This window comes from Sminthopsis crassicaudata, chromosome 1, assembly GCF_048593235.1.
Source record: "Sminthopsis crassicaudata isolate SCR6 chromosome 1, ASM4859323v1, whole genome shotgun sequence".
NCBI lineage: Eukaryota > Metazoa > Chordata > Mammalia > Dasyuromorphia > Dasyuridae > Sminthopsis > Sminthopsis crassicaudata.
Window position 1 is genome coordinate 388,596,687 of NC_133617.1, and position 15,372 is coordinate 388,612,058.

General features: G+C 41.8%; 2 protein-coding genes across 10 annotated transcripts in view; one reads left to right on the forward strand and one right to left on the reverse strand.

Moving 5' to 3' along the window:
• Positions 1-10,853, reverse strand: part of RAB26 (RAB26, member RAS oncogene family) — a 37,093-nt gene extending 26,240 nt beyond the window's left edge. For 3 of the 8 annotated variants that reach the window (XR_012484428.1, XM_074279549.1, XM_074279544.1), the window contains exon 1: positions 968-1,329. Coding sequence is in view for 7 of the 8 variants with exons in the window: in XM_074279549.1 (XP_074135650.1) it covers positions 968-1,177 (210 nt within the window). In the remaining variant the exon portion in view is untranslated. Of the gene's footprint in view, positions 1-967; positions 1,332-10,440 lie in introns of those variants that run through there. The other 5 variants (XM_074279548.1, XM_074279545.1, XM_074279547.1 and 2 more) reach the window with 5 other exon arrangements.
• Positions 1-15,372, forward strand: part of PKD1 (polycystin 1, transient receptor potential channel interacting) — a 189,410-nt gene that overhangs the window by 30,206 nt on the left and 143,832 nt on the right. The window lies entirely within an intron of this gene.

The window sequence follows — 15,372 nt, forward strand, 5'->3', positions numbered from 1 at the left end:
CTGACTTTGGAGGGGTTACAACCCACCACCCCCAATTTCAATTCAATATGGCAACACAGCAAGCATTTTTAAGTGCCTATTATTTTCAAGGTGTCATGATAAGAAATGGAGATACAAAAACACTTTCAACAAGGGGAATGCAACATTCACACAAATAAGTAACAAATTACAGGATAATTTGAGGAGGGAGAGAGTAGTAATAGCCAAAGCTAAGATACCATTTGAGTTTAGTCTTGAAGGAAGCTAAGGATTTTAAGAGGCAGAGGTAAGGAAGCAATATATGCCTTGGGCCACTTGTCAACCAGCCCTGTGGGGAAGGTTTACTCCTTTCATCTCTCCATCATAACAAATCTGAAGAGTGAGGAACAGGCAAAGGTTCTTTTGTCTGCATCAGCTCCAGTGGTCAAAAACAGAGGGGGACATCCGTAAAAAGGGATCAGGGTACTGGGCTAGCAAGTCCCTTTCTAGGCTTCTAGATCTTCCACTCCACACTGGGGCCCTGCAGAGCTTGAAGCAAAGCCAGAGCTTGGGAAGGGGCTGCAAGTGTTTGCTTAGGAAAGGTCACAGCAGGCCAGCCCAGCTTCCAGCTACTCCAGGGCCCCCACCAACGGAATCCTGCCCTAGACCACCTGCTGCTGCACCCTTTGCGGACAGTCTGCCCGTCCTGCCCCAGGGGTCCATGTTCTCGTCGCTGCTCTTCTCCCTTCCTAGTCTTTATGGTCTGTGACTCTGGGCCAACTGCTCTCAGTCCTTTAGGATTTGTAGTCCTGTGCGAACCGCCGCCAGCCCACGATGTGTGCTCCTGGGGCAATCTCCCCAGCCCTTCTGCCCCTCTGCCACCCACTCCTAGCCTACAGTCTGTGCCTATCGCCTTCAGGGTCTGTGCTCCGTCTGTCCACCAACCTCTCAGGATCCGTTCTTCACCCCTCCCCTCCCCCGCTGTTTCGCTTAGGATCCCAGCGCTTACCTTGAAAGCAACGTCGTAGAAGTCTCCGCTGCTGCTAAGGGACGGGCGGCCTGACAGCAGAAGCCCGTTCCTCGGTGTCTCGGGGGCAGGGCCAGGGCCCGGGCTAGAACCGCCCCCTCCGGAGCCCACCGGCCCGTTCTCCTTGGCTGTGGGCAGAGAAGAGGCGGGCGTACTCCCCGCCTTACTCTTAGGGGTCTTTTTCCTGGACATCGTGGGGCAGGGGTCCCGGGATCCTAGGGGTCCCGAGGCACGACGTTCACTGCGCTCGGACTCCGGCTCCTGCTTCTCGGTTCCCCAGACGGCGGCGAGCGCCCCGCGGCAGCGCCAGCATCCTCAGCCCGGCGGCGGCGCAGTGCCCAGCGCAGCACAGCGCATCCCCAGCCCGGCCCCGCCCAGAGCCCAGCTGAGCCTAGCCCAGCCCGGCCCAACCCAGCCAAAGCCCCTCTCCCGGCACGCCCCCTGGCCCACCCTGCCTCTGATCGACAGGCCTGGCAGCTACTCAACCCTTGGGCTTCACCCCCTTTATCAGCGGCAGTAGGGATGCAAACAGCATCGGACCAGTCGCTGGGAGATGCCCAGGGGAAAAGGATCCCAGAGTTGGGGGAGTTGAGGGAGTTGGGGGAAGGTTGGGGAAAAGGAAGTCCCGTCGACTTCTATAGCTCTTCTTCATCCCGCGCCATTGGGGCTGACCTTTTGGGGGGAGAGGGAGGGAGCACACAGCCACAGCACGGACACGTGTTACAGATAGGCTCACACACACACAAGCATATTTGATTCGGTTGAACAAATATTAAACACCTCCGATGTGGAAGCCATTTTGCTAGGTGAGAGAGATGAAATAATTCAATTCAATCTGCATTTATTAGGCACTCAGTACATTCTAGGTACTCACCATGCTAGGTGCTGGGCAGAACAGGACAAAGGAGTTTATATTCCATTGTGAGGAACGCGGTTCCTGACCGTGTGGAACTTATGATTTAGTTGAAGAGATAAGAGAGTATAATGCAAATGGTAATGGATAATATTTGTGTAAGATTTCAATGCTTCACTAAGATAAGTATATAGGAAAGGCCTAAGAGGAGACATTAAGGAAAAGGGAGAATTCATTTTTGGCTTCAGGGAAACTTGACTCAAGAAATAGCACCTGAGAAGGGTCCAGAAAAATTTCAACAAGTCAATATGGGGGAAGGAGAAGATGCTAGGAGAAGCACAGCAGGTACAGAGGTAGAAAAGATTCAGAACAAGATAGGAAAAGGGCAAGCAGTCCAGTTTTGCTGAAAAGTAAAATTGTGAAAGAAAATCATATGAATAATGATTGAAAAGGTAGGTTGGAGTCCAACTATGGAAGACCCTGAAGGTCAGGATAAAATATCTTTATTCCACAGACAGTGGAGACCATCTAAGTAGGAGAACAGCACAATCAACATCATGTTTTAGGAAGATTAATCAGATATGACTGTGTTTTTATGTCTAAATACTTTTCCTATTTTGACCTTATGTTGATATAGGGTGTGAGATGTAGGTCAAGGACTTGTTTCTGTCACATTATTTTCCAGATTTCCCAGCAGTTTTTGTCAAGTAGTGAGTTCTTATCCCAGAAGCTGGAATCTTAGGGTTTATCAAACACACAGATCATTGACTACTGTGTCTTGAGTACCTAACCTATCCTATTTGATCCACCATTCTATAACTTAGCCAGTACCAACTGGTTTTGATGATTGTTCCTTTTATAATATAGTTTCAGATCTGGTACAGCTAGATCACCTTAGGAAGATTAATCTGGTTGCTCTGTGAAAGAAGGAAGGAGGAAACTGGAGGCAAAGGAAGTTGTTTAAGAGAAGAAAAGGGCCTGAACCAGTGTGATGACTGAATGGAAAGGAGATGAAATTCTCAATAGGTACTATGCAGGTAGAATTTAGAGGACTTGCAAAAAAAAAAAAAAAAAAAAAAAAAAAAAAAAAAAGAGAGAGAAGGAGAAAAATGATGAATTAAGCTTGACAAACCTTTTGAGCTTTGATTGTATACTAGTTGGAGGATGGTATCTACCATAAATAAAAAAGAAAGAAAAGCTGGGCAGAGTGGCAGCTTTTAATGGGAAATAACCAGTTCAGGTTTTGGATGCATTAGGTTTGAGGCACCAGAGGGATATACAGGTGGAGTTGTATAGTGAACATGTGGAAAGGGAGGCCTGGAACTCTGGGGATCCGGCTAGAAATACAAATTTTTGTATTTGTATGAAGGTGTTAAGTAAAGCAATGGGAGATGTTGTTTTCAACAAGAAAACTATTGTAGAGAGAAGAGAAGGGAGGGAAAAAAGGAGAACGGGGATGGGAGGAGAGGAAAGTTTAAAGAAAACCTTAGAAAATTCTCTAATTTAGGAAGTAGAAAAATGATGGAAAGCAATAAAGAGACTAAGTAGGAACAAGAGAACTAAGAGAGTAATTAAAAGAGAGCAGTGCCATAAGTACCAAGGGAAGGGAAAGCATAAAAGATTTAGGTACTTCAGAGGCCATCCAGTCCAACCTCCTCATTTTACAGAAGAAAAAACTGAAGCCCAGGAAGAATGGTCCATCCACCCCTTCAGAAGCTGACACCCTTTTCTCCCAGGTACAAAATTTAGCTATGTCCCTCTGCCCACAACATGCTCTCTAGTCTCTGAAGAAGAACTGCCTTTTAATCTTGTCAGGTTCAATGCCTGGCATGTGACTTCTGTTTCCTCCAGATTTGGGCCCCAATTATTTCTTCTTTCTCTTTTCTCATCTTTACTCTCTCCTTTCCACTGGCTCATTCTGCCTAGAATCATACAAGTAAAAGTGAGATTTGAATCCAGGTCATCTGATGTCAAATCTAGTACTAGGGGAAAGTCAAAATGTCACATGCAAAAGAAGGAGCAAGCAAGATCTAGGGATTTTAGAATTGAAAGAAATCATAAAATCAGTATAGCCAAAAGTTCTCATTTTACATATGAGGAAATTTAACACACAAGTCCAGGTCCACTGATTTTCCTACCTCATGATCCTGCTTTAGTGGAATTAGAAGAAAAGCCCTTGGATTTCACAATAGACCCAGGGAGAGCAACTAGTGGAGTGATTGGGACCAAGGCTAGACTGCAGGGGGCTGAGAAGTGAGGGGTAATGAGAAAGTGGAAGGCAGGTGTAGATGACTTTTTAAAGAAATCTGATAGTAAGCAAAAGGGGAGGAATAGGATACCATCCTATGCTTAAAGGAGCATCTGGATTAAGGGGAGATCTCGGGGTTACTGGGCTAATGGAAGTCAAATAGATTACTGGAAGAGAAAAAAAGACATTAGAGGGGAAAAGACTGAACATGTTATAGGGAAGAGCCACCAAGGGAGAAGAAGGCTGGGAACTGTGAATTGAAAGAGACATAGAGTAAGCCATTATTCAAAATTACTAACCCTGCCTTTGTGGCAAAGGTTGTTGTCTCCAGGACTGGTTTTTTAATTCTCATCCCTTTAACTATTTCTAACTGAGCTGGGGGAAAGGAGTCCCCTCCTCACATCTTCTCCTAAGCTCAGCCTCTAACTTTGGAAATGGGATTATCTGTCAGTGTCTCTGAGCAGAACAGAGGCAACCATCAATGACCAGAGAGGGAAGGAATGGATGGATGGTGGGGTTGAGTGGACAGAATTCTCATCCATGCTCATTTGGGGGAAAGGCAAGCCCTCAAAGTCAGATTCTGAGGTCTGATATGAAGGAAGGACCTCTTCCTATTGGTGTTGACACAGGGAAGCTCAGTTTTCACAGGACTAAGACTCTCATTAAAAAAAATAATAATAATAATAATAAATTTAAAAAAAAAGCGCTGTTACACCAGTAAGTGCTTGCTATAGTTACTTGAGCTGGAGGAAACACTAACCAGAGTTATTAGGGCAGGCTTCTTGTAATAATAAAACTAACTTTCCAAGTTTCCCACCCCCAGCTAGAGTAAGCTTTCTCCATTAAAAAGATTTGCCCCCCCCCAAAAAAAAGAAGAAAAAGACTTTCTTCCTCCTTCTCATCCCTTCAATTCCCTTCTATTTTCTATGTACAGATTTTCCAAAAAGTCTTAGTTTATAGTCTTCTGAATAGTATTTGTTATATTATTATATTATATACATATATGCATTTATACATACATGTAACATATATATATTTAAAATCAATCTTTATGAACATTTATAGCTTTACAAATTCTAGATTCATGAAATCATAAAGCTGGAAGCAATCTTAGATATTATCTATTCCAACTACTTATTTTATTATTTATTTTTAACTTAAAAATTTTATTGATGCTGAACTCTCTCTTATAACAAAGGAAAACGTTTGAACAGAACTAATAGACCCAATAACCTCACTGCTTATATACCACATGCCATATCCACAGACCCTCACCTCTTTGTGAAGAGGAGGAATTCCTGCAGTCTGACAAATCCCCAACTATCTCTAGTTCTCTGTGCTTCCTGCAATCCCATTCTACAAGAGGATAGAGCTCTTGAATGAAGATCCTTCAGGGATTCTGTGACTAGTAAAGGTGTGGAAAGGAAGATTTTGAAAGAGGGGGAAGATTTCTCTTTAGGCCCCTGAGTCTGGGTTTTATGCTGAGCTGCCGGTGTGATACTTTTACTGAGATCTTTATTCTTATTACTTTCAGCAGGGAAGTGATAGAGGGAGGGATGACTGTGGGGTAAAACAGGTTTTGAACTTTTCTTGTAGGAAAAGGCTGCCCCCTGGAGTTAGATTGTTAGGCTGTGCTCATCCATCACTGACCAGCCTCCCTTTCACCACTGGCCACTGCTTAACCTGTCTCTTTCTCCCTCTCTCTGTTCCTCTCCCTCTCCCCCTCCTCTCTCTCTCTTCCTCCTTCCGTCTCTCTCTCTCTCTCTCTCTCTCTCTCTCTCTCTCTCTCTCTCTCTCTCTCTCTCTCTCTCTCTCTCTCTCTCTCTCTCTTCTCTCTCTCTCTCTCTTTTTCTCTCTCTCTGTTTTCTGTCTGTCTGTTCCTCTCTATCTGTCTCCCTTACACACACTTCATATATATGTATACATATATACACACATGTACTCATATTTCTATATACACACTTGTTTGTAGTCTTATATAGTAGTTACCAATACATAGGCAGTCACATACAGAAAAGTAGACGTGGCTATATGTAACCATATACATACTTATGAGCATGAAAAAAAAGGCTTGGGCTTGGAGTCAGAGGACTTAGATTTGAATCTCACACCTAGGCAAGTCACTTAATTTCCCTGGTCCTTAATTTCCTCAACTATAAAATGAGAAATTGGACTGGATGACCCTCACTGTCCTTTCAATCTCTAAAATGAAAATCCTGTCAACCCACATAGTCACATACATATACATGTTCAAAATCTACATATATGTAGTGATATGCAGCCACATGACCTCAACTTATATACATGTAGATTACCAGTATTATCAAGACATGCAGTTATATAAGGCATACTATACAGAATGACTTTATCTCTGTCTAGCTTAAGGGGGTCCTCCTATCTCCCCATCTCACATGCTTTCCACTTTCTGGTTCTTACTGGTATGGCCCTCATCAAAATACACACATAGAGACACACAATTGCATGCAGTTACAAACATCATCATATGTCTTTAATATAACATGCAAACACATAGATAACTATATATAGTTTCACAAATACACACAGTCATAGATACATAGTCATCACATAGGCAGACAGAGAGTAGAATAGCTGAGATACTAAGGCTCAGGGCAGACGATTTTGAATAAGCAGCTTCCTGGGGGACATGTAAAGAGAAAGAGATTCTTGAAGCAGGAAGTCTCTGAGGTAGACATAAGGCAGGATTCCTACCAAAAGCTCTGCTGCCAGCGCTGGCCTTGGAAAATCCAGGTATTAGAAAAAGAAAAAAGTATCCACTTGGATGGATATTTCAAAATGAGCATTTTTGTGGAATGTCTATGGCAATTGATGGTAAGTTTTTAATCTCCCTGGGTTCAGCGTTCCATTGTGAAGACCTCATCCAGCCTTCCCTCAGAGAGGGGCAGGCAAGAATCTCTGAGAGGTCAGAATTTAGCTCTCAGGGATGAGATGACTAAATGGGAGCGACCATTTACTCCTCAGTAATGGCTCAGCCACTGGGAGGGGGAATTCCTGCTGACGCTTCAGCTCCTACCCATCCCTTCCCTTTGCTCTGGGACAGGATCCGTGGATTGTATTTTACAGCTCTTCCTCCATGGAAGGAGAGATAGATGCCCATCAGAGTGGGCCATCTGGCTTTCCCAAACTCATTGGGAGCCTGGGTCACAATGAAGCCCACAAGCCACACGGTGGCACCGTGTCACTGGCTCTTGATTTCACCACTGGATCCCTGGTCAAAGATTTCTTATCTGTCAGGCTTAACCTGGATCTCCTCCCATTTCCTAATTTCACATGATTTCCTTCTTCTGGTTCTTAATGAGAAATCACCCCCAGGTGTGACTGTAGTCTTCCCTCATCGACACCAGTGAGAACCCTCTAAATATGGACAAGATCAGCTCTCCTATTTCTTCATTCACCCCCCTCAGAAACAGACACCCTTTTCTCTCAGGCACAAAATTTAGCTATGTTCCCCTACACACAATATGCCCTCTAAGATCTGAGGAGGGACTGCCTTTTGATCTTGTCAGGTTTGATGCCTGACATGTGACTTCTATCTCCTCTAGGATTTTAGCCCCAATTATTTCTTCTTCTCATCTTTTTTTTTTTTTTTTTTAAAATTTTTAATCTCTAATTTCCACTGGCTCATTCTAGGATGCCTACAAACATGTCCAGGAATCCCTATCCTTAAAAGACATCCATCAGACCAGACCCTTTCATCCCCTGAAGCTGTCTATCACCCTATATCTTCTCTCCCTTTTACAGCAAAATTCCTAGAAGGAACCCATCCTCTGCCTGCCCTTGTTGCCTCCATTTCCTCACTTCCTACTCAATTTTCAGTTTCTTGCAATCTGGCTTCCAACCCTGCCATTCTTCAGAAACTGCTCTTTCCAGTGTTATCAATAAGCTAAATCCAATGGTTTTTCTCAGTCCTCTTGATTTCTCTATAGCTAATTTCCACTGCTCTACTGCTAAACAAACACTTCTCGCCTCCTCCTTTCCTTCCTTCTTCTCCCCCTCTTATTCCTCTTCCTCTTCTTCCTTCTTCCTCTTCCTCCTTCTCCTCCTCTTTTTGTTCTTCTTCCTCCTCCTGTCTCCTTTGATTTCTGTGATAGTGCTCTCTTTCTCTCTTGCTTCTCTTCCTTGTCTGACTATATGCTTTCTCAGTTTCTTTTGTTGGATCATCATGAGACTTTTGCCACTAAGCACAGTAATTTGCCAGGAATTTGTCTTGGACCCTCTATTTATCCTATAATCTCAAGGATTTCATTAACTCCCAACATGAACATCTCTGTTCATTAGATCTCCTTATCTCTAAAACCAGTTCTAATCAAGCTCCTAAATTCCAATCATCATCAACATATCAAAAATAGAGCTTGTTTTATTCTCCCCTTAACCCATCCTTTATGCTAAACTTTCCTGTTTCTGTACAGGGTACCATCATTCTTCTAATCATCTACTCATTATCTCAGAGCTATCCTTAACTCTTTCCTCTCTTTCACATAGTGATGTTCTGGTTTAACAACCAACTATCCCCCAAAATATATGGGACACATTTTAAAGTTTAATCTGCATTCTTAATATTTTCTCCATCACTTAAGTCTAGACAATCAACAAAACAATAAATCAGGTCCTGATTTAAAACATTTTCTAATTTCCAAGATGTAAATGCTCATGGTGAAACTTTAACAATCAGATTTAACATACTTTGGTCCTTTCCCCTTCTTGACACATTCAATCATTTGAAACTTCCTTTCATTTCTACCTCTACAACAGTTTCTGTCTCCCTTTTTCCCCTTCTATCTTTCATCACCTCTTAGCTGAATTATTATAATCACTACCTCATTAGTCTCCTTGATTCCAGTCTCTTCTCTCCAATTCATCTTCCACACTGCTAGCAAATTAATATTTTTAAAACTCAGTTCTGACCATGTCAACCTCCAGCTCAGAAATATTCAGTGGCTCCCTATTATTCCAGAATAAAAGACAAATACTTTGGCCCGACATTTAAAGCCTTTCACAGTGTGACTCCCACCCAGCTTTCCAGACATTTTTTTTTATTACTCCCCTTCATGTACTTTAAGTTCCCACCAAACTGATCTACTAGCTGTTTCCTAGATTCAACATTGTGTCTGCTGCTTTCATACTTTTACATAGGCCAGGACCCATGACTTTCACATATTCATATCTTATTCCATTGATTTTTCTTTCTCCCAAGTAATAGTGTTATTTTCCTCTTTAAATTACTATTTACTTAATCTATGTATAGGCTTCATCCCCTAGAGGAAACTAGCTAGCTCTGGGTCTGGAGTCAAGAGACCCAAGTTCAAATCTAGGCTGGGACACTTATTAGCTGTATGACTTTGGGGCAATTATTTAACATCTGTCAGGCTCAGTTTTTTAAACTATAAAATTGGGACAATAATAGCACCTACTTCACAGGGTTGCTGTGAGGACCAAATCAATATTTGTAAAGCACTTAGTACAGGGCTTTATATATTTAGTATATAGTAGGTGCTAAAAACAGGCTTATTTCCTTCCTATTTTCTCCAGTTAATTCCTTGAAGGAAGGGGCAATTTTTTGGGTTTTGTTTTTTAGTTTTAGTTTGTATTTATTTTTTTACTTTTGTGTCCTTGGGCCTTAGCAGAGTGCTTCATTTATACCAGACTCTTGATAAATGTTAATTTAAGTAATTAGATTGATGCCTATGAGATCACAGAGCATATTAAAATTCCCTTTGTTATCAATGTAGGATTGACAGTCCCTAATCCTGTGGTGATAGTGATGGTGAGATAGTAGGATGGATCTAAGCAATTCCCTCTCTCAGACCTCAGCCAATTACTAATTAACCACTTCTCCAGATTTTATTTCTTCCAAAAATTATCAGGAAAGAAAGACCATATAGAGTAACCAGCAGACAAGGACTAGATAGTGACCACTGGAAGAGAGTTCAGATAAGTGACCTCTGACAGGGGTCATGTTAGTGGATTTGGGGAAATCTGAAGTCACAAAAGTTTGATTCTTCTGGCTTGGGATATGGGGCCTCTACACTTCCTTCAAGCTTCTCTCTCCCTCTAAGGTTACTGGACTTCATTCTGACTCCCCAGCCCTGGAAGATGCTTCTCAAGTCTGTCACTTTTCCTACCAGCTCATGTGAGAACGATTCTCATTGAGGGCTCAGGAGGGTCTGAATCCCCAGTCCCACACTCTCGGTCTTTCTGACCTGAGCAAGGTGGAGGGAGAAGCAGAAAGGGTAGAAGAGTGACAGTAACTGACGGTTCAAGCCTCAGGGCTCGGAGCTTCCCTCCATCCCTATGTCCCTGTCTGCCATTACCTACCTTTAGCGTGTCCATCGTGGAATCTGGACTGTGTCCCCCACCAGACAGTCGCCGACCACCTTGGCTCCAGGTCTCTGCGCTCCCCATCCGTTCCTGACAGTTTTAGCTCCCGAGCTCTCTGTGGGAGCAGCCACAATAATGTCTGGGCAGGCACTGAGGGCAGCAACACAAGGGTTGCTCCCGGCTGCTGCTGGGGAGGAGGGGGAGGGTTGAGGGGGCGGCGCAGGAAAGAGCTCCAAGAGGGAAGAGAATAGGGAAACTGGGAGATTTGGCTGGGGAGGAGGGAGGGAAGCTGGACTGGGAGAAGGCAAGGAGAGTAGGAGTAGAGCAAGGAATAGAGTTAAGTAGAGGTGTTGGCTGGGGGTTATGGGGGGTGTTACAGTCTCATGTACATGGCACATGAGTGAGTCCCATATGGAATGGCTGCTAGGGAAGTCCTAGAGTTGGGAACCAGAGCCCAGTGTCCAAATGTTGTTGCTAGTCCTGCGGAACTCACTCCTGACCCAAAAGGTTTCTTGGTGCCCTCTCCCTTCCCCCACCTTGGGCTGCATCCTGGACCCCTCCTCTCCCCTCCAGTGTTTCCAGATGGCATGTCTTGGTTTCCAGAAGGGACCAGGGGCCTCAACTGCCAAGCAAAGATGGAGCCAACTCTCTCTCTGCTGGCAGGCAAGCACCTACTTTTCTCTCCCAATTCTGGAGAGCGTGATGTTCTTGTTATCAGATTGAAGACACCCCCTCCAGAGACCTAGAAAAGGGTCCTTACTGGGGGACATGGTTGGTGGGACAGTATCAGAAATCTTGCTGTTAAGGTGGCATAATACAGGACTTCAATGGATACAAAATTTCATTAATGCATGTGCTTCTTCCAAGTGTAGATCACAATCCATCTATCCCAGCTCATCAATTTTTGTCCATGTCCTCTTACAGAGGACACCAGAATGGCCTCATTTGCAGAAGATATTTAAGAAATGTGTGTTGAATGAACTGGATAGGACAGAGAGGGAGTCCCTGCTGATTGCCATGGGACCTTGGCCTTCTTAACCACTTCTTACACATCAAGGATGTAGAGTTCATTTTTTAAAAATATATTACCATATGAGTCATGTTGGGAAAGAAAAATCAGAATAAAAAGGAAAAGTCATGAGAAAGAAACAAAACAAAACAAAACAAAAGATTAAAATAGTATGCTTTGATTTGCATTCAATTTTCACAGCTCTTTTTCTGGATGTGTATGGCATTTTCCAGGATGCAGAGTTTATAATGAGGGACATGAAAAGCCACTAGGTCCTCTGCTCTAGCTGGACCACAACTAGAATATTGTGCAGTTCAGATTCCCCATTTCAGGAAGACAGTCAGGAGAATGAAACACTCTCAAACCCTCCAAATCCTCTCCAACAAGAATCAATTGAAGCTGATACCATTTAACCTGGAAAAGGTAAAAATCATTGGTGTCATCATTGATTCTTTTCTCTCTCTTCCCATATCCAATTGATCATTGATTCTTCTCTATCTCTTCCTATATCCAGCTTCTCATGTCAACAGTTTGTTGTCAAGTCAAGTCAACAATTCCTTCCCAATATCCCTTGAATCCATTTTCTGTTTTCCATTCCCACTACCCTAGCGTAAGCCTTCAATTTCACTTTTCTAAGCTACTGTAATAGTCTCTTCATAGATGTCCTCACTTCCAGTATTTTCTTCAGTACTCTCCTACTTAGCCTTCTGAAGTAATCTTCCTTAAAGTTAAGACTGCTCTATTCTGTGCTCAAAATCTTTCAATGGCTGCCAACTATCTATTGAAAAACAAATTCAAACTCTTTTGTCTGGTATTCAAGGGTCCTCACACAAAAGTAGGTCACAATCTGAGTTTTCCTTTACAGCTTTATCTCCTACTCTCCGAGGAATACATATTCTTTATTCTAGACAAAGTGGATTCCCTGTCATTCAACTAGACTCCCTGTCGTCTTATATATATATCCCAATCTCATGCTTCCCTGCCTTTGTATGTGCCATTTTCCAGGACTGGAATGCCCTGCTTCTTTTTAATGCCAATTGTCAAAATCCTACCCATTCTTTAAGACTCAGGTCAAATACTGCTTCTTTAATGAAGCCTTCTCTTAGCTCTTCTCCTATTTCATTAATAATGTTCTTTCCCTCACTGGACTTTACCTAGCATTACATTGTTTTCTTAAATGCTATTTGTTATGAAAATATATTTTAAAGGATTGCACATTTTAACCTATATCAGATTGCTTGTTGTCTTGAGGAAGGAAGAGATAAGGGAAGAAGGGAGAAAAATTTGGAACACAGTCTTACAAAAATGAATGTTGAAAACTATCTTGGAAAAGTTTGAAAAAGTAAAATATCATTGAGAAAAATTCAGTTTGTCTTGTATCTACTTCTCTATTGGCATACCTACATAAATACTGGTTTATAAAACCCTCTGTGGGCAAGGATTGTGTTTTTTTCTAAGTCATATATCTTGCCTGGCAAGTGTTCTGTACACAAGGTGAGCTTAACAAGTATTTATTGAATTAAATTGAAAAACAGGTCTAATGGGGAAATTTTGTTTATGTGTTTATACATATATGTAATGGTTTTTGTTTTTCTTGTCTTCTCCATGAGTAGGGTAGGAGGTGGGAAAAGGGAAATATGACAAAGGCTTTATTCACCATGAAAGTAAAAATCCAACTTTCACCATGGAAAGGATGCAAGTCACAGATGGAGTCTACCTTAATAGGACAGTTCCCTGTGAAGGGCCAAGATCAGACTATCCCAGTAGAATTAGCAGGTAGAATGCAAACTAAATCTCAAAAGAAGAACAGAAGACCTGTTCTTTCAAATGATAAGGCCAGATATTTTAGAATTGGAAGGAATGTTGGAGATAATCTAGTCTGGATTCCTCACCAATTTTTTTGTGCCCTAGACCCCTTGAAGGGGTTTTCTAGAGCCAGTTTGAATAGGTATCCAAGAGTCAATTGTTAAGAATGCAAAAGAGCTGGAAGAACCTTAGAGTTCATCTAAGTAAGTCATCTTTATCAATAAGGAAAATGTAGCCCATAGATTTAAACTAGAATTTAGCCCATAGAGTAAGAAGGTCCTGTATTAGAATTCAGTTCTCTCGTGGCTAAGGCCCAGTCTTTTCCCCTTGTCTCATTGGTACATTTATGTTGTCCTGGGTGCTGCTCTCTCCTTCCTTCTCCCTCTCTGCCTTTTTCCCTCTTTCCCTCTCCCCCCTTCTCTGGCTTGGTTTCCTTTCCTATAGAAACAGCATAGTAAGATTTATGACATCTACTTAATAAGTTTGTGATTAAAAAGCTTGAAATACTATAGAGCTGTAAGCCACTGCTATTATTCACAATATGCTTAATAAATGCTTAATATGCTTAATAAATGCCTCTTTAATTCTGCCCTTCTGTTGCCTAGAAGAACCTCTCACAACTAGCATGAATTAGGGAAAATAAATTTTAGGGAACTTACCAAGATAGTACTTTTCATTTTCACTGAAAATGAAAGTTCCATTTTCATTCAATAGATTTTATTGAATACCTGCTAGGTGTGAAGCCCTGTGTTCTGGGCACTGACCAGGAGATAGAAAAGATTGAGACTTTCTCTCTACAATTAAGGAAATTGAATCTAGAGAAAAGTTACAATGCATTGCAATTAAATGTTCAGCTTTCTTCCCTCTTATCCTCTTCTTTCTCTTTTTTAATTAAAAAAAAGATTTATTTTCAGCTCCAAATTTTCTCCCTCTTTTCACCCTCTCTCCTATCCACTGAGAAGGCAAGAAATGCAATACTCTTCTCTCTTTTTTCATTTTTTGTCTGTGTATTTTAAAATAATTTAAACACTAAAATAAAAAATAATCAAAACAACAAGAATCCTGTACTTATAAATATTTGGAAATTGAAAACCAAGGCGATTCAATTACAGTAGACTTGGGAGGGAAAATGGCAATCACATCCACAAAGAGAACTATGGAGACTGAATATGGATCAAAGAATAGTATTTTCATGTTTTTTTTTGTTTGTTTGCTGCTTTCTTTCTTGTGACTTTTTTTCCCTTATGGTCTGATGGTCATAGCATGACAAATATGGAAATGTACTTTAAAGGATTGCATACATTTAACCTATATCAGATTGCTTGCTGCCTTGGGAAGGGGGGAGATAAGTGAGGGGAGAAAGAAAAATTTAGAGCATGATGTCATACAAAAATGAATGTTGAAAACTATCTTTACCTCTATTTGGAAAAATAAAGTACTATTGGGGAAAAAAGGAAATTGAGAGTCAAACTCTCTGAGTCTTAATAAACATCAGTTATTTGCTGACTCAGACACCCAGTTAGAACTTCCCACCACCTCTACCCACTGCCTCCCTTCCCAGATTACTTATACTTCTAGCAAGCTACCATGGAAGCTGACACCATTACCCCTGCAGAGAGGCTACATGCAGTCATCCCGGTACCTTGGAGAGGTCCTTCATTCCATGGCAAACCACCTCCCAATCCTTATTCACCTTTGCCCTTTGATTTTATAACCATCTGCTAAGCTAAAAATCTTCTCCATTTAAATCACTATCTCTTTTCTAGTTCTTTCATCTCTGGGAGGGGAGCAAGATGGTGGAGTAATGCAGGAATTTGCCTAGATTCTACCAAATTCACTTCTAAACAATTATAAAATAATATCTCAGAATAAATTCTGGAGAGCCCCTGCAAACAAAAGAATAAGATGAAATAATTTTTCATCCCAAGACAACTTAAAAGGTCATCAAGAAAGGTTTGTCTCACTGGCATAAAAAGGGAGTCCAACCCAGAAAATGAGTATACAAGCAAACCAGCAGCAAGGCCCTGAAGCTCTATGCAAGAAGCTTGGGACATTTCCTCCTCCACCAAAAGAATAGAGTCTAGTTTTAATATAAAGTCAAAAATTGTGAAATA